Below are 23,332 nucleotides of genomic sequence, written 5' to 3' on the forward strand. Positions count from 1 at the left end.
GTGTAAGAACAGGAGACCTACTAAGATAGCCTGACCTGTGGCTAAATTTAGAAGTTGACCAGAGGGGAGCAGCAAGAAAAGTGGATCAGATAGTTGCCCTCCTGCCAACATGCTTTCTCATCTGCCTGAACCCGAAGTGGAGAGTTTGAGGCCAGTGGACCTGGGTGGTGAGGGAGGTTGGAGGACTGTGGGAGGCCCTCACGTGACACTGCATTGGCCAGAGGGAGGTGCAGGGCAGCCGGATGGGGGAGGGAGAAGCCCCATTAGAACCCGTTGTTCCTCATTTGCAAAGCGTGCTGGTAGTCCTCTCTTCAAACGTCCCCACATCCACAAGGCTTCGAGGGAATGTTGCTAGCAGCTGGGCAACCATCTTCAGATTTGCCCCTGGTCCTGTTTGCCTACAGCAGTCCTGGTTTATGCATGGAGTAGGCCTAGTGTGATTATCAATTGCCCCCACTTCCATGATCAAAAGCGTCCTTGTTAAACAGTACATTGGGTGGTCACTTGATAGTACAGCACCCTTCAGACTCCCCTTAATCAGCCTTCACCTCCATTCTGGCTCTCACCTCCTCTGTACCCACTCAACTCTGCTACTATTTCACCTGATATGCACTTTGTGCGTGCACATGTCTTGACTTTCTTCCCCTCGTTGAGCTGACGTCAGTAGGATGCCAGGGCGGTCTCAGAGCCCAGTGAATCGGATGCTGGAGACTCCCACCCCACCCCATTATGGGAGGTTTTCTTCTTCTTAGCCATTCTTTACAACTAACTCAGAACTGTTGCTTGCTTTTTGAGTGTGTATTTTTCCCTTTTGCTTCCCCCTTGGACACTATTAAAAACCCACCTGTTTGTTGGCAAGATGTATTTCACACCAGGCACATAGCACATGGCACCCTCCTCTTCATGAGAAATAATCTAAGTGTCCACCTTGAGAAGCACGAGTTCCACATACCCACAGTAGCATGATCATCAGGGATGTCATACACAGTCACACAGGTTGTACACTGCACAACCCCAGGGGTACCATTCCCATAGGCTACAATGTGAGGGACATCCTCTAGAGTTATACAGTGCAGTGGCCCTGATACTATGATAATAAAAAGAATACATCTCATTGTTTATTAAGCTATGGATCAAGCACTATGTTGAATATTTTTATATGGAGGACCTCATTTAACCTTTCCATAACTCTCTGATGTCGTAATTAAATTTTTATCCTCATTTAAAGTTGAGGTAGCTTGAGGCTTAGCTAGGTTAATTCACCCAGGTTCACAGAATCACTAGGTAATAAGGCTGGGATTTGAAGCCCAGCAGCCTGACCTCTGGAACACACGCTCTGAACCTTTATATTCCACTGCTTCCCATGTCGACATGCACCTAAGGTGCATTTTTCTATTTTTATTGGCTTGGCCAGACTGTTTCAGCAGAGTTGGCATCAAAGTATAATTCTCTGTACTGGTGACTACCTCCACCCACTTCCGAAGATGAAATTCTTGGTCTAGTTGGTTGACGATCAGACCTTAAGCCATGAGGTTGGTGGGGAGTCTTGGTGGAGTACTGCAGAGGACCTTTTTTGTTCACTGAGGGGCCTGTTGACTGTGCAGGGGAAGGAGCATCAGTGTTCGTTCATGATATCATAAGATAGAGCCTGGACTTTCAGACGCAGAGAAAAATTATTAGAGAAGCGGAAGATGCTCCTTCCAGACATTCCTGTCCCATTTGTTTATGCCCTAAAAGCAGAGTGTTGTAAACAAAAGACCATTCAGTGTGTGGCTCTGGCAAATTGACCTCAAATCTCTGGGCTCCAGTTAGCTCATCTGCAAAATGGGAATTGTATGGCAGACTTTGCTGAATGTCATAGTGAGGATTAAGTGGGATTAAGTGAGGGATTCAGTGCAGTGCCTAGTATATTTTAGGCCTTCCATAAATGGTAGTTCTCTTTGGTACAGTGGGCCCCTGATGGAGGATTCAGATGATGACCAGCACTTCAGCTTATCCACGTATCACAATGTTGGGCTTTTAAGATCACCCGCCAACTTTGGGCTAGTTATTTAGCTTTTCACTGCTCAGTTTTACTCACTTTAGAATTATTATGCTCATGAGACTGAGTTTAAAAAAATACATGACCTTTTAATTCTTTTGAAAACTACTATCATAAAAAACTTATTGATAGTATTATAATCTGACTATGAATTTACTTATAGCTGCAGAGGTTTTTTCATCCAACTTGAATTGTGAGTATGTACGTTATGCATCTCTTTGTTTTAAGGAGTAAGTCTCCCAGTTCTTGCAAATACTCTTTTTTTACCTTTACCCAGAATACTCTCTTTCCTCCCTGGTACCTCTGTGTCACAAAGTGGCTGCCCTGAACCTTCCCTCACATCAGTGACTCTTGCTCATCCTTCAGGCCTGAATCAAGATGTCACATCCTTTCAGAAGCCCTTGAAAAATCACACCTCCCCTCAAATGACTGAGTCAGATGGCCCTCCCCTCAGCTCTATCACTCTGAAAATATTCTGCTTCAGCAGCTAGCACTCTGAATTGTTGTAGCCTGTTTTTCTTGTCTAGGTTATCAGCTGTTGGAGGTCAGAAAGCTTGTTCACCAGAGTTTTCCCCAGCATTTAGCACAGTACCTACAGCATTGAAGACACTTGGTGAATGAATGAATTTATGAATGAATGGAGGGACAAAATAATGGGTGGAGAGAGGGAAGGAAGGAAGGAAGGAGAGAGGGAGGGAGGGAGGGAAGGAAAAAGCAAGGCATTACAGAACAAAGCCTGCTAATTGATGGTCTTTCTTCTTTAACTATTTAGAATCACAGCACTCTACAATGTCTTTTAGAACAAACTGTTTTTCCAGTACGAACAGCTGTTTTACTTTATTGTCACATTGCCGTGGACAAGCTATGGCCTTTGTAGAACTGCCCACCCCATGGCTCTTTGACCCAGTGCAGGGACTTGGACCCCTCTAATATGTATTTGGATTCTAAAAACTTTTATTGAGATCAGCTGTAGAATGATTCCCAAGTTCATCTTCTTAGCACAGAAAAATTAGTAATGAGCTTCAGGTCAATTGGTTACAAAGATTTTATGAAGTTTACAGTAGGGAGTGATTGGGTTTTGATGTGTGAACAAGGGCCAGCTATTAACTCTTTATCACTCATTCCCTCATTAATTTATTCAACAAATCTTTGTCGAGCACCTGCAAAGTGCCAGGCACTAGGCATTAGGGATGCAATAGAAAATGTGCAATTGCTGTGGTGGGATTGATGATCAAGTGAGAGAGACAGAAGACAAGCAAACGCATGTGTTATATGGAATTGCCAATTGTGAAAAGTGCTGTGATGGAAAACAACAACAAGGTGCTGAGATAGAGACAGAGCATGATAGGCTAGTCCCACCTTCTCTAGGGTGCTTGGTGATAAAGGGCAAAAGGAGGTGATTCTAGGTAGAAGGGAGAGGGAGGACAGAGCCCAGCATGTTTGTGGACAAAAGCACAGCACGTTGGGAGCAGAGTCAGCAAAAGGACCGGAAGGCTGAAATGAGCTTGGACCTGCCGGAGCACCCAGGTTATGACGTGTTCTGTAAGCCAGGGCAAGAGTTTGGATTTTCTCCTAAGCAGCGTGAGACGTTTATAAGGCCCTCTGTGACCTGGCCTCTGCCCACCTTCTGAAATCCCCATCTCAAACCGAAGGCTCTGAGGACCCCCAACTGCTGTCATCATTTCCCTGCCCCACCTCCCCGTGACATCCACCTCCAGCCACGCATGCTGAGCCCCCCCTGAGAGTGCCCCCCATTTCCCGTGTGCCAAGTTACCTCGGCTTCTCCTTTTCCACCGCTGCCCGCGCACCGCTTTCAGCGTTGTGGGGATTCCCACCCCCGGTCCTTCCTCTTTTCTCGCTGTCACAGCTGCAGATACCCTGATGGCTTCCACCTCCATTACACTCTCTGTTACGAAGCTCATACCTGCTCACAACAGCCATACAAGGCGGCCCTGAGTGCTAAACCCCAGGGGTCACCAGTTAGCCGACTGTCTTGACACATGAACCCCCAGCTGGGAGGAACAGCCACCCCGGGTGTCATAAGAGAGAGAGAGAAGGTGAGTAGGAAGATGTCAGGGCTGTAACCCCATGCCCAGCGTAGAACTTGGCCCATTGCAAATAGGCAGACCTCGTTTTATTGTACTTCACTTTATTGCACTTTGCAGGTACTGTGGGTTTTGTTTTGTTTTTTTTACAAATTGAAGGTTTGTGGCAACTCTGCGTTGAGCAGGTCTGTTGCTGCCATTTTTTCCAACAACATTTCCTCACTTTGTGTCACCTTTTGGTAATTCTCGCAATATTTCCGTTTTTCTCTACTATATTTGTTATGGTGACCTGTGATCAGTGATCTTTGACGTCTCTGCTAGGACTTGCTGAAGGCTAAGGTGATGGTTAGCTTTTTTTAGCAAGAAAGTATTTTAAATTATGTACATTTTTTTAGACATGCTATTGCATAGTAGATTATAGCGTAAATATAATTTTTATATGCCTTGGAAAACCAAGCGATTCACGTGACTCGCTTTATTGCGATATTCCCTTTATTGCGGTGGTCTGGAACCAAACCCACGGTGTCTCTGAGCTGTGCTTGTATGGGTTGAATGAGTGAATGACTTTAAAGTTACAAAGTGTCTCCACAGTATTATTTCTGCCTTTTTCCCTTGCAAGTATACTATTTGGGGGCAAAGATGTCCAAACTCCACATACCTGACTTTTAAAATGAACCCATTGGTAATTTGAAGGTTGCTTTTTCTTTTTTTAATTTAAAGCAATGTTAGATAAATTGATTTGCGCTTCCTGTTCCTTTTAGCCAAAGACTCTGTGTAGCACTTCCAGAACGCTATGCTGTCAGGCTCCCCATTTGTTCTTTGACTTGGTTGTCCGCACACTCTCCGACAATGGTAGCCTGGCCCTAGTAAGGACGCAACACATTCTTTCATCCGTGGAGAAAATCAGCAACCTTAAAGGTTGAGCAGGTGAATATGAAGAATGATTTTCTTCCCTCCATGGTTAGTGCATCTCACCAAAACAATGTAAAGCAACTTGGTTGCAGTCTTTAAGGAAAGACAGTTTCTTCTACCCATTGCATTAAGTGACCCTTTTTAGACCATTACCCTGTGGCCAACCAACCTAGCTAAAGAAAATATTTTATTTTAGATCTTCCTCACCCTCAAATTTAAAAAGTTATTTTCCCCTGTTAGTTTTAGCACATTTACAGGCACATGTAGCCCGTGGGACAATGGGTAAGTTACCCAAGTTAACCCAGGGCTGTGATATTTGCTTTCTGAATTACAGGTGTGCTGAATTTCAGAGATGCTGGTGGTGTGACTTGCATACTTGGTATAGTTTTTTTCTAAAATCTGTAATGAAATTGGAGAAAAATCTTTTGTAAATTAAAAGAAGCTTAGTTGAGCTTCTCCAGCTGTTGCTCAGAACACTCCAGATCATATTCCAGGACGGAGGAAGGAGCCGTAAATCCTGGGTGGGTGGGAGAAGTGATATTACTGAAAGCTGATAAAATCCTATAGTATGGGCTGGATTTGCTTTGTGATTACCCAGCCCCTGTGCTCTGGTTAGGATTTAAAACTCCAGGAGAAAAGCCATGCTAAGTGATTTTCAAAGCTGCTATTGACTCATTCCAAACCACTGGGCAAGTCACTTATTTACTTAGTTTAATTTTTCTAAAAGTTATATTCAAAGTAAGGCTTCCCAACGCCCTTTGCCACCGCTGGCAAAATAGTTTTTATGGTAGTTAACCATTATTTAAGACCAAGGGAAAAACACCTAACAAGCAGAAAGTATTTAGTAATCCTTGCTTTCTGCTCTAAACTGTTACTTATTGCTACAGATTAAAGCCCTAAGGATTAGTGAAAATGAAAGAGGACACTGGAAGGTTTAGTCCAGGTAGGCTGCTCAATAATCATGATCTTCTCTGAGTCACCTAAGTCCTGATTTTCTAAGGAATTACTTTTTCTATGGGAAGTTAAGTATGTCTTCTGCATAGATCTACACATCACAGATTAACCATTGTTTTGTTTTGTAACATTCAGGGCCTCATTTGGCTTTTTTAATGAAGAAACAAAAACATTATTCCTTCACGATGGTTCCCAGCATCCTCCAGGGGAAGAGAAACCCCCAGAACTGCTGAGTCAGAGCTGAGCTAGGCACTGAGCTCAGCCAGCCTCCTGCACTGGTGGGAAGGGATCTGCTCCTCTGTGCTCATCTCACACTGTTTTCTGTTCATATTTGTGCCCCACAAAAATTATAAATGGTTCCATACTCTAGATGTAGAGATTTGCTTCCAAGCAGCAGAAGTTTTGAATTAAGTTTGCAAACGATAAGGATACAACCACAGGTTTACAATACCAGGACACAACCACATACATATCCCTACTACTTTCTGAAAGAACAAAGCATCTCACAAAAGACATGGTTATACCAGATGACCCAGCATTTCCACTCCTAAGGATATACCCGAAAGAATTGAAATCAGATGTTCAAATTTGCATATGAACGTGCATAGCAGCACTCTTCATAATAGCCAAAAGGTGGCAACAAACCCAAATGTCCATTAACATTTGAATAAACAAAATGTGGTATATTCATACAATGGAGTGTTCAGCCATGAAAAGGAGTGAAGTACTGATCCAATGTGGCAAGACCTTGAAAGCATTATGCTAAATGAAAGAACCCAGACACCAAAGGCCACAGACTGGATGATTCCATTTCTATGAAATACCCAGAACAGGCAAATCATAGAGACAGAAAGCAGATCGGTGGTTGCCACAGACTGGGAGGAAGGGGAAATGGGGAGTGACTGCTTCATGGGTACAGGGTTCCCTTTTGGGGTGATGAAAATGTTCTGGAACTAGATAGTGATGACGATTGCACAACATGACCAGTGACTACACTCCGCTGAATTGTACACTTCAAAATGGTTAAAATGGTGAATTTTATGTTACTTGTATTTTGCTACCAAAAAAAAAAAAAAGGAAAGAAAAGAAAGAAAGAAAAAGAAAGGCAAGAAGTATATCAGGAAAGACATTTCTGAGTCAAGCTGGAATCCAAAGTCAAATGCCTTTGGGATGCTTTGGGTAATAAAAGAGAAGCAGGCTTGTGAGAGACAAAAAAAGAGGTGGGGTCTAAGGCCCTCCCTAAAAAGACTAGAAGGAAAACGTTTAAGAGACATTATGTGAACAACAATGACAGCTCACAGGAGTTGGATAAGGCCCAGGGGCAACAGAGTTTGTAATCCCTGGTTAAAGGAAACCTAAGCTGTCCTTGACACAGGTTGGTTACAGTGACTTTCCTATGTAATCTGGAGTCTTGAAATGTTGGGTGACGCAGGTGCTTCAGATAGGACAGGCTTTGGGAGAACTTTAACAACACAGATAACTAAGGTAAAACCTCTACAGTGGGGTTTTCTGTTGGTGAAAGCAAAAAAGATAAGAAATTTGTGGTCAGCACAGAGATCATCCTAGAATGAAACATACCACTTGCTCTATTTTCTCCACTTGGTTTATGGGAATAAAAAATATCTATGCCATTCACCTGACAAAGAGATGGATAACCAGGAATCAGTTCTTTAGGCTAAGTCCCAGTTTATTCATCTGAAAAGGAGAAATTATAGTAATGGCTAAATCTTGCTGCCTAGCTGTCTACATCTTTAACGTCTGTCTTTGCTACTAAAACACAGCTCCTCTCTGAGGGCAGGGTTTGTGCTATTTGTGTCTGCTCCTGTTCATCCAGACCCATCACAGGGCCTGACACGTCTTAGGAACTTGGTGAATATTGGCCAGATGATCAAGGGGTGAGAGCAGTTCCCCCTGGAGAAGAAAAGGCTACAGGGGCCACAGGAAATCTCTCCTCAAGTCCCTGAAGGGGGTTATTTGTGAGGAACAAAATTTGTTCTGTATGCTCCCTTGGAATCGACAAGTAGGACAACAGGCTGGATTTGGCTAAGAGACAGGCTTAGTTCCATGTTACAAGATGAAATGGGCCACCTGGACAGGGAATAACTTCCCTGACTCTAGAGGTATTTTGACACCCTTTGGCCATAAGTTTTAAAGAGATTCAGCGTTTGTTTGAATGGGTGAAGTAGTCAGGCCTTAAGGTCCTTTTCCAAACCTGAAATTCATTCATTCACACTTTCACGGCTTCATTCAGACAGCCACTTACTGAATGCTGATCGCTATGACAGGAACAGTGTTGTTGTTACCGAGTTCAAGTTCATGCTGCTCACTGCATGACAGGCCACTTAGTCGAGAGATAAGGTGTTGGGGCAAGGAATAGCAATTTTATTCAGAAAGCCAGCAGCAGACGGAGAAGTTGGTGGACTAGTGTCCCAAAGAACCATCTTACCAGAGTTAGAATTCAGGCTTCTTTTATACTTATACTTTAAAGGCCAGAGCCTTGAGAATAGGCTGTCCTGTTCATTTCAGGCTGTAGGCAACATTCTTTTACAAAAGGTGCAGAGCCAGCACGACTAAGCACAGGCAACAGAAAACAAGGGTTAGAGCTAAAGGAATAAATCCAATATGTAGTCAGCCTTGTTCTTCTATGTTACACTGTTAAGTAATGGGGGTAAAATAATGAGTTCTCTAGTAATGTGTACCCTCAGAGATCTCGCAGTCTTAAAGAGTATATAGAAAGGAAAATAAATCATCATGGTAACAGGATGTAAGAAATCATCTGTTATCTTGCCATGTCACCACCTGTTTTGTCTGTCTTTAACAGTGCACCAAGACTTGTGGGAAAGGCTCCAGGTACCGCAAGGTGGTGTGTGTGGGTGAGGACAAAGGTGACGAGGTCCACGGCATGCACTGTGACATGAGCACACGGCCTGTGGATCGCGAGAGCTGTGGCTTGCAGCCCTGCGAGTATGTCTGGATCACAGGAGAATGGTCAGAGGTACAGTCCTGGGGATTCTGGATCTGCCTTCAGGTCAGCGATGGCCTGAGGGCAACAGAGTGATGAGGGCAGGAATGTGGGAGACTCACACCCACCTGCCAGTTCTATCCCTGAGAACTGGGAGCCCTCAAACAAGTCCCTCAGCCCTCCTGGGCCAGAGTCCTACAGGTGCAGAGTGGGGGGGGTGCGTGCATAAGATGGTATCTACGCTCCTCTCAACTCTACGTCCTGTGATTCCCTTTAATGTCCTAATAGTATGATTAGAAATGAATTCTTACAGACACTGCAAATTCATATGTTTCCTGTAGGTGCCTGAAGAAAGTTAAGTATGACACAAAAATGTCTTAGCATCAGGGAGGCAATAGGGAATGGTGGGGACTGTGACTAACTAGCACATGATGTGTAAGGGGAACAGGTTCTTTTCCACTCCAACAGAGGCCATGCAGAAATGTGGGTCCATTGTAACCAAACCTGATGTTTCAAGAGAGGACAAAACTTTGGACTTTTCTGTGCTATCTCCTGATCTTAAAATGTGGACTCAGATTATTTATTTAAAACACTGTGTGGGTCAAACCAAACACGTTTGTGGGCCAGACGTTGGTTGCCCATTTAACAACCTCTGATCCAGAGGAATGAAATCGTTTTCCATAATATCCAAGGAATCTCAAGTGTCTGTTTTTCCTTATCTCCTCCCGTACACAGTGCCTACCTAGATGCTTTTTATTATTCATAAACCAATAGTAACAGTCACACGATTATATTTTCAAACCTCATGATACTTTCAAATACTGAAAGACCTGTAACATCAACACTAGTTGTCATTTGCCCCAGAGAATTTAGAGGTGTGAAAGGGACGTATCTGGGCTCATAGCAAAGGTGCTTTGCTATTGCTGGCATCTCGTTAGAGTTCAACAGGGCAGCGATTTCACGTTTTAATGGGATGAATATTTGCATTTAGATGATGTGTTTGTTGGGTGTTGAATTGTTTCTGCACTAAAACTGTTCCTAAAGCCTTGTCTAACTATGTCTCCCCATCCTTCACTCTACCCCAGTGAATTTGCCTTCCCCTCCCCACCTCCTGCGGGACATTTGGCGCTGTCTGGAGACATTTTTGGTTGTCACAGCCGGGGGAGGTAGGCTGCTACTGGCATCTGGTGGGTAGAGACCAGGGGTGCTGCTAAACCTTCTACAGTGTACGGGACAGCACCACAACAGAGAGCTATTGAGCCCAAATGTCAGGGGTGCTGAGGGTGAGAAGCTCTGCTCTATACCAGCCCTACCTGTTCTTAGTATGTTCTCAAAGAAAGGAGGGGAGATGTGGTCTCGATCATTAGAAATAGATTTACTCTTGCCCATCCAGGAACATGGGAAGTGCAGATGAGTGTTCAAAATAGTTCTTGACTTTGGGTTTGACGCACACGTTCCAACCCATTCAGGTACCAAGGCGGGTGGAGGGAGGTGTGTCCGGGGGGGCTCCTGTCTTCTGTTCAGTTCACCCCTCCCAGTGCCTTGAAAGGCATGGTCCCTAACTTCTGGTTCTCTGGGTTGCTGTACAAGGCCATCCCCGGACTCTCAGGAAGGGAGAGCCTTCCTTTCTGGCCTCTCTCCCTCCTCAGGCCTCTGTCCCTGAGACCATTCACCTGTCTGCCTCCTGGGGGCCTCTTCCTCCTGGTTTCTGGCTTGGTTCTCGGTCACTCATCTTGCTGGAGTTCGTGTGCCTGTCACACTGCCAAGGTTGACATGCTCATCTTAGCTGGATTGGGTGTGTTGTCATTACACTGAAAGAGTTTTGGTCTCTTTCTGAGACTTGCGTAATGTTCCTCCTGTGGCTTTACCATAACCTTAATATTAACCCCCAAAAGAAGAGATAGGGAGAAAATTTTTTTAAAAAGCCTTCCAGACATCTGCAAATTTTCAGGTGTACCATGAGTTGAAAAATCTGCAAGCTATAGGCAAAGATGAGAGGGATGGAGACAGGACTTTGTACAGATACCAGGATCATGGGAAGGGACTCTGCAAGGGGGAGTGATGCCCAAGGAACTGGACCAGAATTCCCTCTAGAAAAGCTTTTAGTAAAATGCCAAAGCCACAGCAGGATTTGCCTTCTGTCTGGGGCCTCCATCACCTGCAGAGTTCTGTGTGCTCCCTATTGGAGAAGAAGACTCCATCAGCCCTGGCCCATGTGTGCATTTCCCTGGTTGGGCCCGACGTGTATCGCTAGCGCAAGAAGCCCACATTCCTAGTGTTTCATTTTGCTTTATGGTTATTTTCAAGTTAGAAAAGTAATCTGCACTCATCATGAAACATGCACATGGCACCAAGGCGTGGAGAGTCAACCATAAGACCTTCCCCTCCTCCCTCCCCTCCCCAGCGATGAGAGCCTCTTAACTCAACAGCTCTGGCCTGAAATGGATTAAGGAAGCCAGAGGCACTCAACATTTTCAGGATGCTCTTAACAGCTACTGAAGGGTTCTTTTCAGAGCTCTGGAGGCCTCTGAATAAAACCTGACCGTATTTGGGGCTCATTTCCATCTGTCAACACCTGCCTCCCACTGCGTCCCCCACATAAATGGGCACTGGGCTGCTTTTGCTTGTGGCTGGTAAGGGGAAAGGGTCTTAGCACTTGCCTTCTCAGAAGTACAGCCTTGTTTAAATTAGTCCACACTGAGGTCAGGGCGTGCAAGCACTGAGTTAGATACTCTAAGATACCCACAGCTTGGACAGACAGCATTTATTAGCCATCTATCCATGCGTGAAACACCTCAGACTAGCCCTGCGCTCCCCTGGCCTGGCATCAGCTGCATCTTTGGGCATTTGAACAGCGGCAGCCGGAGAAGGAAGAAAGGAACGCAGAGTATTTGCATGTCTTAAGCCAGCTGGAAAGCAAAGCCCAAGGATGCTCTGCATGCCTGTGGCTGGGCCAGTTCCCTGCTCACTCTAGGACCGCGTCAAGGGGAGCCTTCCCCCTGGAAAAGTTACAGGGGCGGCAAGCCACGTGGCTTAAAGCGACAGCGTAGGAGACACCAGGAAAAAGAGACACTGGTTTTAATAGCAAGTGAGAACGTGCAGAAGCTATGGTCCCTCACCCCAGAAAAAGCAAAACACACCACATGCTGCACACTGTTTCCAGGGTTCATCTGCCCCCGCCCAAAGAACCTTTGATCTTGAGAATCCTGAAACTACCTTAATTTTGTGTTGCATTTTCACAGGGAGTGGCCAGTTATTCGGTGACTTGGCCCAAAAATATCATCAAAATAATTTGTTGGTTAATTCAGTTTTCTTTTAAAAGTATTATGTAAAATACTTAGCTGAGGAGGCCGAACGTAATCTAAAATCTTATTAATAACCAGTTAGATGTCCCATCACAGAAGGAGCTGGGACACCAGTAAAATACCTTTTTCTTTCACCTTTTCTGTATCATCTGGGTATTTTTAAATGCCGTATAATTACGGCAGAAGGTCTAAATGACTGCATGATTTAGAGAGAGCCGGGCTGGGGGGAGGGAAGCAGAAAGGTAACATTTAAGTCACAGTATATAGCCAGGGAGAGAGAAGAAAGAAGGAAATTAAGTGGAGGGCGGATGGGAAAGCAGACCATCAAGTAGGGAAGGAAGGTTGTCCCAGAGTCCCGGGAGAGCCTGGATTTCACACACAGGTGGTCTCTGGCGCTCTCTCCAGCCCACTTGGTCGCTTCTCTGATGCGGTCATTGTAGGTTTGGAAAGGCGTGATTTGGCCGCCAGTACGTAGGGCTCTGGACACTGTAAGTGGACCCGGTGACAGCTGGAGCACCTCCCCCAGCCCCGTCTCCCCGTGAAATCCAGAGCGGGGGCTTGAGGCACCCCCCGCCCGCAGCGGGGGCCCGAAGGTGTAGTGGCAGCCCTGGATCCCAGAAGGCTCCTGTAGGGCTGCAGGTCCCCCGCGGCCCGTAAGAAGCTAATAAAGTGAGAGCTCTCTGCCCCATTGTCCCGAGGTCAGTGTTCACCGTGGAGGTCAGGGGCCTATTGTGGCTGCCCCCAGGCCCCGCTCCAACCTCTGCTCTCTACCCGCTCTCTTCCCAGTGCTCAGTGACCTGTGGAAAGGGCTACAAACAAAGGCTTGTCTCCTGTAGCGAGATTTACACCGGGAAGGAGAATTATGAGTACAGCTATCAAACCACCATCAACTGCCCGGGCGCACAGCCACCCAGCGTCCAGCCCTGCTACCTGCGGGAGTGCCCTGTCTCTGCCACCTGGAGAGTTGGCAACTGGGGGAGCGTAAGTAGACGATTGAGTGATGAAATCGGAAAGCTTTTGGATCTCAAACCCCGACTTAAACATGTCCTGCCTGAGCTGTCCTTCCAGGAGAGCCCCGGGTGAGAAACAGGAGTTAGTATCTTGAAATGGGCTGAAGGGGGAAGGGGGCTTCTCTGCTTGTTGGGCCGTTTGGCCTGGTTAGAGGGGGACAGGGGCGGGGAGGCCAGACAGCCTCCGTCTGATTCCTGGTTCTACTGTTCCCAACTGAACGACCTGCGATAAGGGGCCAAGCGTTCGTGTCTGTTCCCTCCCCTGCAGAATGGGGTGTTTGTGAAGCTGCAATGCGTTCATGCGTTAAAAAGCACGTGGGCTATAATGGCAGCTTTTTAAGTTCCATATATTTTACCACAGTTTAAAATTAAACAGCACCCAGAACTCTTGTCTGTCACTGAAAAAGGGTTACAGAGTTGTTCGTTGTGGGTTCTGTGGCTAAGAATTCTGTAAGCACTAGTGCTTCTGCATCGGAAATTCCTGGTTGCATTGGGGTTACAGCGAGTAAGAATATCTGATATTGGGAATGGCCTTGAAAATTGCCCCAGCCCCCTGGCTCCTGACTGTGAGGCTTTCACTGATGCAAAGTGATGATCGGGCAAAAGTGTGGGACCAGTTGAAAGGGGCTAAGGTTTAAATTCTGGCTCCACCATGACCGTGAACAAATTTCCTAACATTTGAGCCTCAATCTCCCCTCTGTAAAAATAGAAAAATGCCAGTACTATCTCATAGGGTTATTGTGAGGCTCAGATGAGGAAATTATGTTATCTATATATATTTCATAGGTATGACTACATATGTAGGTATGGATGTGCATACGTATAGACATGTATATATAAGACTTAGCACAGGGCTTCCCTGGTGGCTCCGTGGTTAGGAATATGCCTGCCAGTGCAGGGGACACGGGTTCGAGCCCTGGTCCAGGGGGATCCCACATGCTGCGGAGCAACTAAGCCCGTGAGCCACAGCTACTGAGCCTGCGTTCTAGAGCCTGTGAGCCACAACTACCGAGCCCGTGAGCCGCAACTACTGAGCCCACGAGCCACACCTACTGAAGTCCGTGCTCCTAGAGCCCGTGCTCCGCAACAAGAGAAGCCACCGCAATGAGAAGTCCGTGCACCGCAACGAAGAGTAGCCCCCGCTCGCCACAACTAGGGAAAGCCCCTGCACAGCAACAGAGACCCAACACAGCCAAAAATAAATAAGTAAAATAAATAAATTTATTAAAAAAAAATCTTAGCAGAGACTGGCCCATAGGAAGTGCCCTACATGTGTCAGATATTTGTTTCCAGCAACACGGGGTTCCTGTGCAAGCCTCCAGGCTCTGAGTTCCACACCACGAGAAGCCCATATCTCCAGGTTCCGCAGCCACAGCTCTGACCCTGCTCTGCCTTATAGTGTTCCGTGTCCTGTGGCGTCGGAGTGATGCAGAGATCTGTGCAGTGTCTCACCAACGAGGACCAGCCCAGCCACTTATGCCCTGATGAGTTGAAGCCGGAAGAAAGAAAAACCTGCCACAATATCTATAACTGTAAGTTGGCCCACTGAAGCCGTCCTTCTGGAGCTTGAAGAACAGGTTTCATTGTTGTGCTTGCCTGCCTTTTTCAGAAATATAGAACTTATTCTTAAGAAATTGGCCCCCTTGCAGACAGACATGAGCATGCATAACATAACTGCTTCCGTCGGCGGCCACTGCACATCCTGGAGAATCACAGCCCGTTTTCGCGGTCTGTGTTTTCCAGGCGAGTTGCCCCAGAACTGCAAGGAAGTAAAAAGGCTGAAAGGTGCCGGTGAAGATGGGGAATATTTCCTGATCGTCACGGGAAAGCTCCTGAAGGTACGCGTCGGAGCTCAGTCGTTATTTCTAGCCTGGTTTCAGAGCCAGCGGCCCTGGCCCTCATGGTCCCGTTTCTGAGCCACCCCTTGCAGGTTATTTCTGGTCTGTCTTTCAGGTCTTCTGTGCAGGGATGCACTCTGACCGCCCCAAGGAGTACATGACACTGGTCCACGGTGACTCTGAGAATTTTTCTGAGGTTTACGGGCACAGGTAGGAGAGCTCAGGCTCAGAAGATCCCGGATGCCTGGAGATCCCTGGAAGGACCTCCCCATCCTTACTGGGATGTTCTCTCTGTAATGTAGGTTGCACAACCCAACCGAATGTCCCTACAACGGGAGCCGACGTGATGACTGTCAGTGTCGGAAAGACTACACGGCGGCTGGGTTTTCCAGCTTCCAGAAGATCAGAATAGACCTGACCACCATGCAGATCATCAGTAAGTTCCATGGGACGTCCTGGGGGATGTGTCCATGGGTCTCTGCATTCAGACAACAAAAACATCCTGCACAGGGGCTGGGCCGAGGCCTGGAGGATGTGAAGAGGAACTTAGGGTCCAGTGATGACAATCCCAGTCTGAGCTGCCAGAGGGGGGGATTTTGCACCCTTGGATCACTGCTGTCCCCGCAGTGCCTGGGAAGTGCTGAGCACAGGGGCGGTGCTGCATCAGATTTGCGACGAATGAATGAATGGAGGAGACGGAGGCACATGAAAGGGCACCATCGCCGTGGGGGAGTCAGGGCAGCATCCCCCAAAATATGACATTGAAATTGAGACCTTAAGGCCAAACGGGAGTGAGCCAGGTGGGCAAAGCAAGCACGGTAGCCAAATTGTTTTTTAAGATTTATTTATTATTTATTTATTTTTATTTTATTTTTTGGTTGCGTCTGGTCTTAGTAGCGGCACATATGCTCTTCGTTGTGGCGCACGGGCTTCTTTCTGGTTGTGGCGTGCAGTTTTTGTCTTCTCTAGTTGTGGCGTACAGGCTCCAGGGCATGTGGGCTCTGTAGTCTGCAGGACGTGGGCTCTAGTTGAGGCGTGTGAGCTCAGTAGTTGGGCTGTGCGGGCTTAATTGCCCCGCGGCATAGGGGATCTTAGTTCCCTGACCAGGGGTCGAACCTGCGTCCCCTGCATTAGACAGCAGATTCTTTACCACTGGACCACCAGGGAAGTCCTGGTAGCAGAGTTTTCGAAGGGAGAAGAAGTTTTAAGGTAGCAGATGCAAACTCCAAAGCTATGACATTCATGTAGCAACATTCACCCCACCCTGGGCTTCCACTAGCAGTGTACATATGCACACACACACACAAACATGCACATGGGCGTAAAACTAATTTTCTCTGATTGTCGATTTACAGAAGAAAAACGGAGGACAGAATTACCATTTTTTAAACTAGCCCGAGCGTGGACTGATGTCATACTCCAGCCAACACTGCATTTTTGTTAAGGATGTTAATCACAGGAGTGGTTAAAGACAGCTCAAATATCCAAACACGTTCCCTCGAGTAGTGGAGAAACAAATAATGAATAATTAATTTTTCTTCATTAACATGTTCCCATAACCTTGCCTTGCTTTCCTCTGCAGGTAGATTAAATCTGATTTGTCCCAAGATATTTTTAATTGCCTTCAGCCAGACTGATGAGGGCTAAGGGCAGAATCTGCAGTTTCCCACTTACCCAGGGCTTCTGCGTGCTCAGGTGGGCAGGGCTTCTGCCCTTGGAAGTTGGGGGACTCAGCTTTCCCTCCCACGAACCTGCAGAAAGATTAAGGCCTTCTCTTGCTGTTCCTGAAAGGCAAAGCAGAAAGGTTTAAAAAGCTGCCTCTGGTCTCTAGTTCCCACCAGATTTTGTAGGATTCTCAGTGTGCCACCTCCTGATACGCCTTCCCCATTCTCAGAGCTATTCTCGGGAGCCACCAGAGGGTTAAAAACGCGAGCACTGTTTTTATTGGCTTTTTTAAAAAAACTTCTTTAAAAAGTTAGCCCCACACTTAAGAAACTGCCGTTAATACTTTCAAGATGTGAGTTCTAATTGCTCCCCATTCTGGTGGTAATAGTGCCTGGGCCACGGGAGGACAGATGAGCCTCGGGGAATAACTGCTGAGTAGCTGGAAATGCCTTGCTGGCTTATTCCCCGCCCCGTCCTGCAGTCCTGCAGCCTCAGCGGCTGCTTCTGCAGGAGATTCAGTCATCCAATTACACTACATTTAGGCGAGGTGATTCACATATTTATTTATATAGGAATCAATTCCAAAGTCATCTTAAGCCCCCCTTTTGGCTTCCATACTATGAAGAGACAGAAAGCGCTGGTAAAACCCAGAGAAGGAAGCTCTCAGACCCACAGATACAGTGAGGGGAGAGCAAGTGTACATCTGGATCCGTTTGCTCACTAATCATACTTTGGTTTGTTTTCTTTTTTCCTCTCCCATTTCCTCTTATGATTTCTCTAACTCTTCTTCCCTTCTGTCTCCTTGTTAATATCCTGGCCCTTCCCTTTCTCTTTCTCATACTCTCACCTCTCTGCTCCCTGTAACCCTTTCTCCAAAACCCCACAGCCACTGACTTACAGTTTGCCAGGACACGCGAAGGACATCCCGTCCCTTTTGCCACCGCCGGGGACTGCTACAGCGCCGCCAAGTGCCCTCAGGTACGAGTCGGGAGCTCTCCAGCCCCCACCCAGGGATTCACATACCCCCACCCCCCGTGACTGCATCTGGTTCTGCAGATGTAATTAGAACAGCGGCTCTGGAAGGCACTTTGGCCACCTGTATCAAGGGCCTCACAGATGCTCACAGCCCCCAACCCAGTCACTCCGCTACTCAGGGTGCTTCCTAAGGAAATGATCCCAGCCAGGGGCCAAACTTCTGCGTTCAGCAAAATGCATCTGTGATCATGGTAAACGTTTAGAAACCAATTAGATATCACATGGCAAGGGCTTGGTTAAACACAGGACGATGTTAAAACAATGAATATTATGCAGTGACATGTGGGTAAATGTTTAGTAACTGGCTCTCCAAGGGAAGAGGCCGGGGCGGGGGGGGGGAAGCAATGCTTTGCAGCATTTGCCCATTTCTGTGGTGTAAATTTTCTGCCTGACTGGTTACAAGGCATCAATATCGTGTCACGAAATGGAGGGTTTGGGGAGAGATGCACACAGTTGTCTCTCAAAAGCCAGTGCAAGTGGGTTCCAACACCCCGACTGTCAGCCATTAAAGATTCTGAATATTGCATGAGACAGAAAAACTGTCCCTCCTGTTTCAGATGTGTAAATGCGCCGTGTTTAGACCAAGACGTGCAGAGTTGTCTCCTGAATGCGCTTTCCCCCAGAGCAGCTGCAGGCAGTCTTACCCGTTCTAGAGTTGCACACGTTTTTGCCCCTTTAGAGGTGTGGCAGGTTTTGACTTGCCTTTCGGAACAGGCTGTGATAATCCTCCTGGACTCATTTTGCAAAGCAGGCATCAGTCTTTGCCAGAAGCTTCTGCGAGGAGAAGGTAGGACAGACATAATGAATTAGGTGGTTCTGGACAGGAGAACGTGGCCCCAGTCTTTCCGTTGATTTACACGAGGTCTTTACAAAGCTGTTGTCAGACTCTGTGACAAGAGTTTGCCACGTCGCTGTGGGCCTTCACGGATTCTAGGAACTGGGACTGGGTGATGTTCAGAATCCCAGGCACTGTCTCCCCAGGGTGCCTTTACACATGGCCACAGAGACCATCCAAAGACAAACACATCTGAATTTTCTTTTAACAACGTGTTTTCTCAGCCCCGAGCTTTAGAAAGTATTGCTAAACATTTTAGAGAAGTGAAAAGGAAGCACTCAGGGGAGAAAGAAAATAAACAAAGGACAGAATGTTAAAAGGGGCCTTTTCTCCATTACCCAGGAATTGAAAACTTTTGAAGTGCGGTTTCTTTAGAGCACTGGAGACTTCAAACACCCCATTCGTATGGGTTGCATTTAACAGCTTATAGATTGGCCAGTCCTGCCTTTTTCAAATGCCTCAGGATTTTCTTGTTTCGATATGTGCATCTTTGGGGAAACTTCAGTAAATGCGAGGTAATTTGCATTCAGTTATTTTAATAACTCAGAGACAAATGAACCGATTGATTTGCTAAATCCTGACACTAAAGCAGTTGCTAAGTGAGAAAACCAAAGCCAGTGAGAGGTTAAGTTGTATTTTTTCCAGCCCATTCTTCAAACCATATCGGATACTTCTAGAATTCACTTCCTCAGAAGTGTACCGAGTACCAGCTATACTGATGAAAGATGGGAGTTTTTCGTATCACTTTTCCAGGGAAAAGTCTGCAGAAAGCATGACTGTGCAAGCTATTTTAGAGCCCTGCTTGTCCTTTGGTCTGTGACTGCAGAGAAATGAAAGCAGAGGGATGCTCTGTTTGACAGTCTGCTTCTTCTTCCTCCGCATCCATTGCTGTTGCTTTGGGGAGGGCCCCAGGAGCTGTCAACTCAAGATGCACCCAGAACGTATTTTGTTATCCTGATCACAGTGGATGCAGCATTGTCGTTTCTGATGCTGGTGTTAATAGCGTTCATTGAGTGTTTACTACACTTGAGACACTGTGCTCAGCCTTGGTAAATCAGCGTAGCATTTAATCATCCACAGCAGCCTATGAGATTGCCCCCTTTCGACCGATGAAGAAACTGAGGTGTAGAGACATCGGGTAACTTACCCAAACCCGCACTAGTGCTCAGTAGAGGCCGGATTTGATCCTAAGTGTGTCTGAGTTCCAACCCATGATGGTAGACACGCCTGGCTGATCCTGTGTCCAGACAAGACTTTTGCAGCATTCACCCTTGTCCAACAGAGAACAGAACCTCTGTTTGTCAGAGGTATTATACATCTTTGGCTAACTTTTCTGGATCATCGAGTGTATGCATGTCTGAATTACCTTTACTCTTTAAAATCAGCAACAGAGATAGTAGCTAAAGCTCTCATGCCCTTTAGACCCTGAAGATAAGGCCTTTAGGGGTAGAGATATCCCAGACTGGAGCTAGAAAGGACGGTAGGTCTTGACTCCTCTGGTGACACTCAACTTTTAGAGTGCTAATTATCAACTAGGACGCTGGCTGAAAATGCAAATCCCTGAACCTGAAAAGGCCAGGAAGAGAATAAGGACAAAAACCCTTACTTATCACTCACTCTGAAAGGGCAGATCTAGCTAGCAAGTAGTCTGCTTGGCTACGTGCTCAGACACTGGACACCCAGATCAGCCAGGGGCATCCTCAGGCTAGAAGCCTGGACCTTCTAAGGACTTTGACGTCAAAGCAGATCAAGTCTGCCTTCTGCGATGCAGGCAGAACAGGCAGTCTTTGTGGGAAACAGGATAGGGAAGGAGAGATAAGGGCATCCTTGGCAGCAACGAGGTCTGGGCATTTGTGATTGGTGTGGACGCCCTCCTCAGGGCAGGAATGATAGTAAGATAAGAACATGGCCGGGTGGGCTAACACAGCATGTAGAAGCCCGTGTCTGAGGAGGCTGGGCAAGGAGGCTGAGCCTCCGGTGTAGCCACGGTCATGGATACCTGCGTACTGAAGCCACTCAGCATAACAACCACTAACATCTGTGTAGTACTGTCATAAAACACGTTCCAAAAAATATTTTTAAAATTTCACCTGCTCTCTGCCAGGTAATAAGCTAGGTATGTTATACCTTCTGCTCTTATTCACAGATTATGTCTTATTAACCCATTTTACAGATGGGCTCAGGAGAGGTAAGCCTGAGGTCACACTAAAGGTAGAAGAGTCAGGATTCTAGGATAATTTCATCCCCCAGACCACAGCACGATTGATGTTTTGGGCTGGATAATTCTCTGTTGTGTGAGATCATGCTGTGCATTGTAGGATATTTAACAGTATCTCTGGGCCTGTCTGCACTAGCTGCTAGTGGCATACACACACTAGCTGTGACGTAACAACCAAAAATGTCTCCAGAGACTGCCAGATTTCTCCTGGGAGCAAAGTTGCCCTCTGATAAGATCCACTGACTTAGACCAAACTAAATCCTCCCATCACCTCTGTGAATAGGAATCCTGTTTGTCCCCAGGGTACAGATGTGGAATTTCAGGCTCCTAAAGAGTTCATAAACTCTGTTTAGCAAGTATTTATGGAACCGACATGGAGAGGAAACCTCCAAGTTGCACCTAATCCCGGAAGTCTTCGTGGAAGAGCTAGGATGTAATATTTAGTTAAGACTGTAAATATCAAGTACCTAGTCACATGTTACAAACCATAACTGATATAAATAAAGCAATAGCAAGTCCCCCCCCTCAATAAGCTCACCGTTATATTAGAGAGAGAAAACTAACCCTTACAAAACAATTAGAAAATGCAGGGCTGGTATCAATATTTTTGAGTATCTACTAGGTACCAGGCGTTCACTCCACGGCTAATTTCATTTAGTCCCTCACTACACTACTCTGAAGGAGGCACTCGTATTACCTTCCATTTTACAGATGGACAAACTGAGGTTCTTACAGGGTAATAATATGTTCAGGTGAAAAAGCTGAATTTACGCTTAGCTCTGATTGGATGTGAGTCTCCACCTTGATGCTCTCCTTGATTTATTAAAGACCGTTTTGACGAAGAACCGGATGGTAAGGCTCAGAGAGGAAGCCTTCACCCACGTCTGCAGAGAAAGAACATTTTTAACTCCGAAACTGTTCATGGTGGAGTAGGAAACCTCAAGAATCTATTTTAGATGCCTTTGTGGAGTCATTTTTGCGAGAGAAAGACACAGAGACAAGTGGAGAAAGCAAGAGAGATTCTCTGCTGCAGCGTCTCCTTGGAAATAAAAAGGCAAACACCCGAGGCCACGTTTGGAAAGGAATCCCAGAGCGGGGCTGGGAGGTCTAGGTTCCCTGGGCCTGGTGGCGGTGGCGGGTCCCCTGCGGTCCAGAGCAGGCCGCGCGCGCCCTCTGCTGGCAACTCCAGAGAACGCGCCTCTGCTTTGAAGTCCCGCCCCGCTGTGCTTAGGACTCGGCGTGCTCAGCGCCGCGGGGAGCTGAAACCCAAGGAAGCTTTGGCAGCGACATCTTGTTAGAAAAATTACACTGTGGCATTTTGTTCCTGAAGGAATCTGATAATTGTAAGCAACATCAGGATTGCTGAGTTAGGGACGCAGAATAGCGGTAGTTGAGAGCGAGGACTTTGAAGTCAGGAAAATGTGAGTTGGGTTCTCAGTGTCTCCTGGAGAAGTTAATCACCTGCGCCGGGCCTCGCTGTCCCCCTCTGTAAAGAAAATCCCCTTCTGAGAGCTCTTGCGAGGATGGATGAGATGATGCATGTAAAGTGCCTCGTTCACAACTCCACTCTCCCCCCGCCCAAAAGAACCCTCAATTATTAGTAGCTATCATAATTAATTAATATCTTTCTCCAAGTTCCCTTTTATTGTGTGGCCTTTGCTTGGGAAGTCACGTGGACTAAAAATCTTTCTCGTTGGCCATTTATTCCAGGGTCGTTTTAGCATCAACCTTTACGGAACCGGCCTGTCTCTAACTGAATCTGCCAGATGGATCTCCCAAGGGAATTATGCCGTCTCTGACATTAAGAAGTCGCCGGTAAGGTTACTAATGGGTTGGGGGCTGGGTTTTGTTTTCTCTTCCTTCCTCCCTCCCTGTGAGGCGGCGGTGCTAAAAGTAACGGGTGTGCTTTCCCACTTCCTCAAACCATTTTACAACGTGTCAGCAAGAAAATTTAGGACATAAATCGAAGGTTGAAGCGTGTACAGGTGCGTGGAGCAGAGAGTCTTGCTTCCCTTCTGGTGAATTCTTCCTGGAGATGTGAACCTGTGAACCATTGGAGCAATTAGGAGGATGCCTAACTAGGAAGCTGAAAGTAGCCAGCAGCCTCTAAGGGAGTGTGTGGCTCAGACACCTTGCAGTTAATTAGCCAGCATGCAATTCACCTACATGAGCTTAGGGACAGTGATGTCAGTCTGTTTTAGAAGAATTGAAATACAAACAGGGCTGGAAGAAGGGGTAGTTCATGAGGAGGGTTTCTGGAGAATTAAGAGAAACACAGGCTCTCCAAGTCAGCTTTTCAGGCTCTAAAGTCTTGCTGCTCAAGGTGGGATCGATCCCCCCCAGAGCACCCACATTGCCTGGGAGCTTGTTGACAACGCAGTTTCTGGGGCCCCAGAGCTTCTGAGCAGGACCTGTAGCTGAACAAGGCCCCAGATGGCTCCTGAGCTCAGTACAGCTTGCGACGCTCTGATCTGCGTACTGTTTCTCAGCGTGGGTGTATATAAGAATCACT

The 23,332-nt window shown here is 46.6% G+C and overlaps 1 protein-coding gene across 1 annotated transcript in view; it reads left to right on the forward strand.

Moving 5' to 3' along the window:
- ADAMTS9 (ADAM metallopeptidase with thrombospondin type 1 motif 9) overlaps nt 1-23,332 on the forward strand; it is a 170,651-nt gene that overhangs the window by 134,283 nt on the left and 13,036 nt on the right. The window contains exons 31-38 of the mRNA XM_030867641.2: nt 8,774-8,947; nt 13,006-13,200; nt 14,629-14,761; nt 14,973-15,067; nt 15,183-15,277; nt 15,370-15,503; nt 17,619-17,710; nt 22,531-22,635. Of these exons, the coding sequence (XP_030723501.1) occupies nt 8,774-8,947; nt 13,006-13,200; nt 14,629-14,761; nt 14,973-15,067; nt 15,183-15,277; nt 15,370-15,503; nt 17,619-17,710; nt 22,531-22,635 (1,023 nt within the window). The remainder of the gene's footprint in view (nt 1-8,773; nt 8,948-13,005; nt 13,201-14,628; nt 14,762-14,972; nt 15,068-15,182; nt 15,278-15,369; nt 15,504-17,618; nt 17,711-22,530; nt 22,636-23,332) is intronic.

Source organism: Globicephala melas, chromosome 11, assembly GCF_963455315.2.
Source record: "Globicephala melas chromosome 11, mGloMel1.2, whole genome shotgun sequence".
Lineage (NCBI taxonomy): Eukaryota > Metazoa > Chordata > Mammalia > Artiodactyla > Delphinidae > Globicephala > Globicephala melas.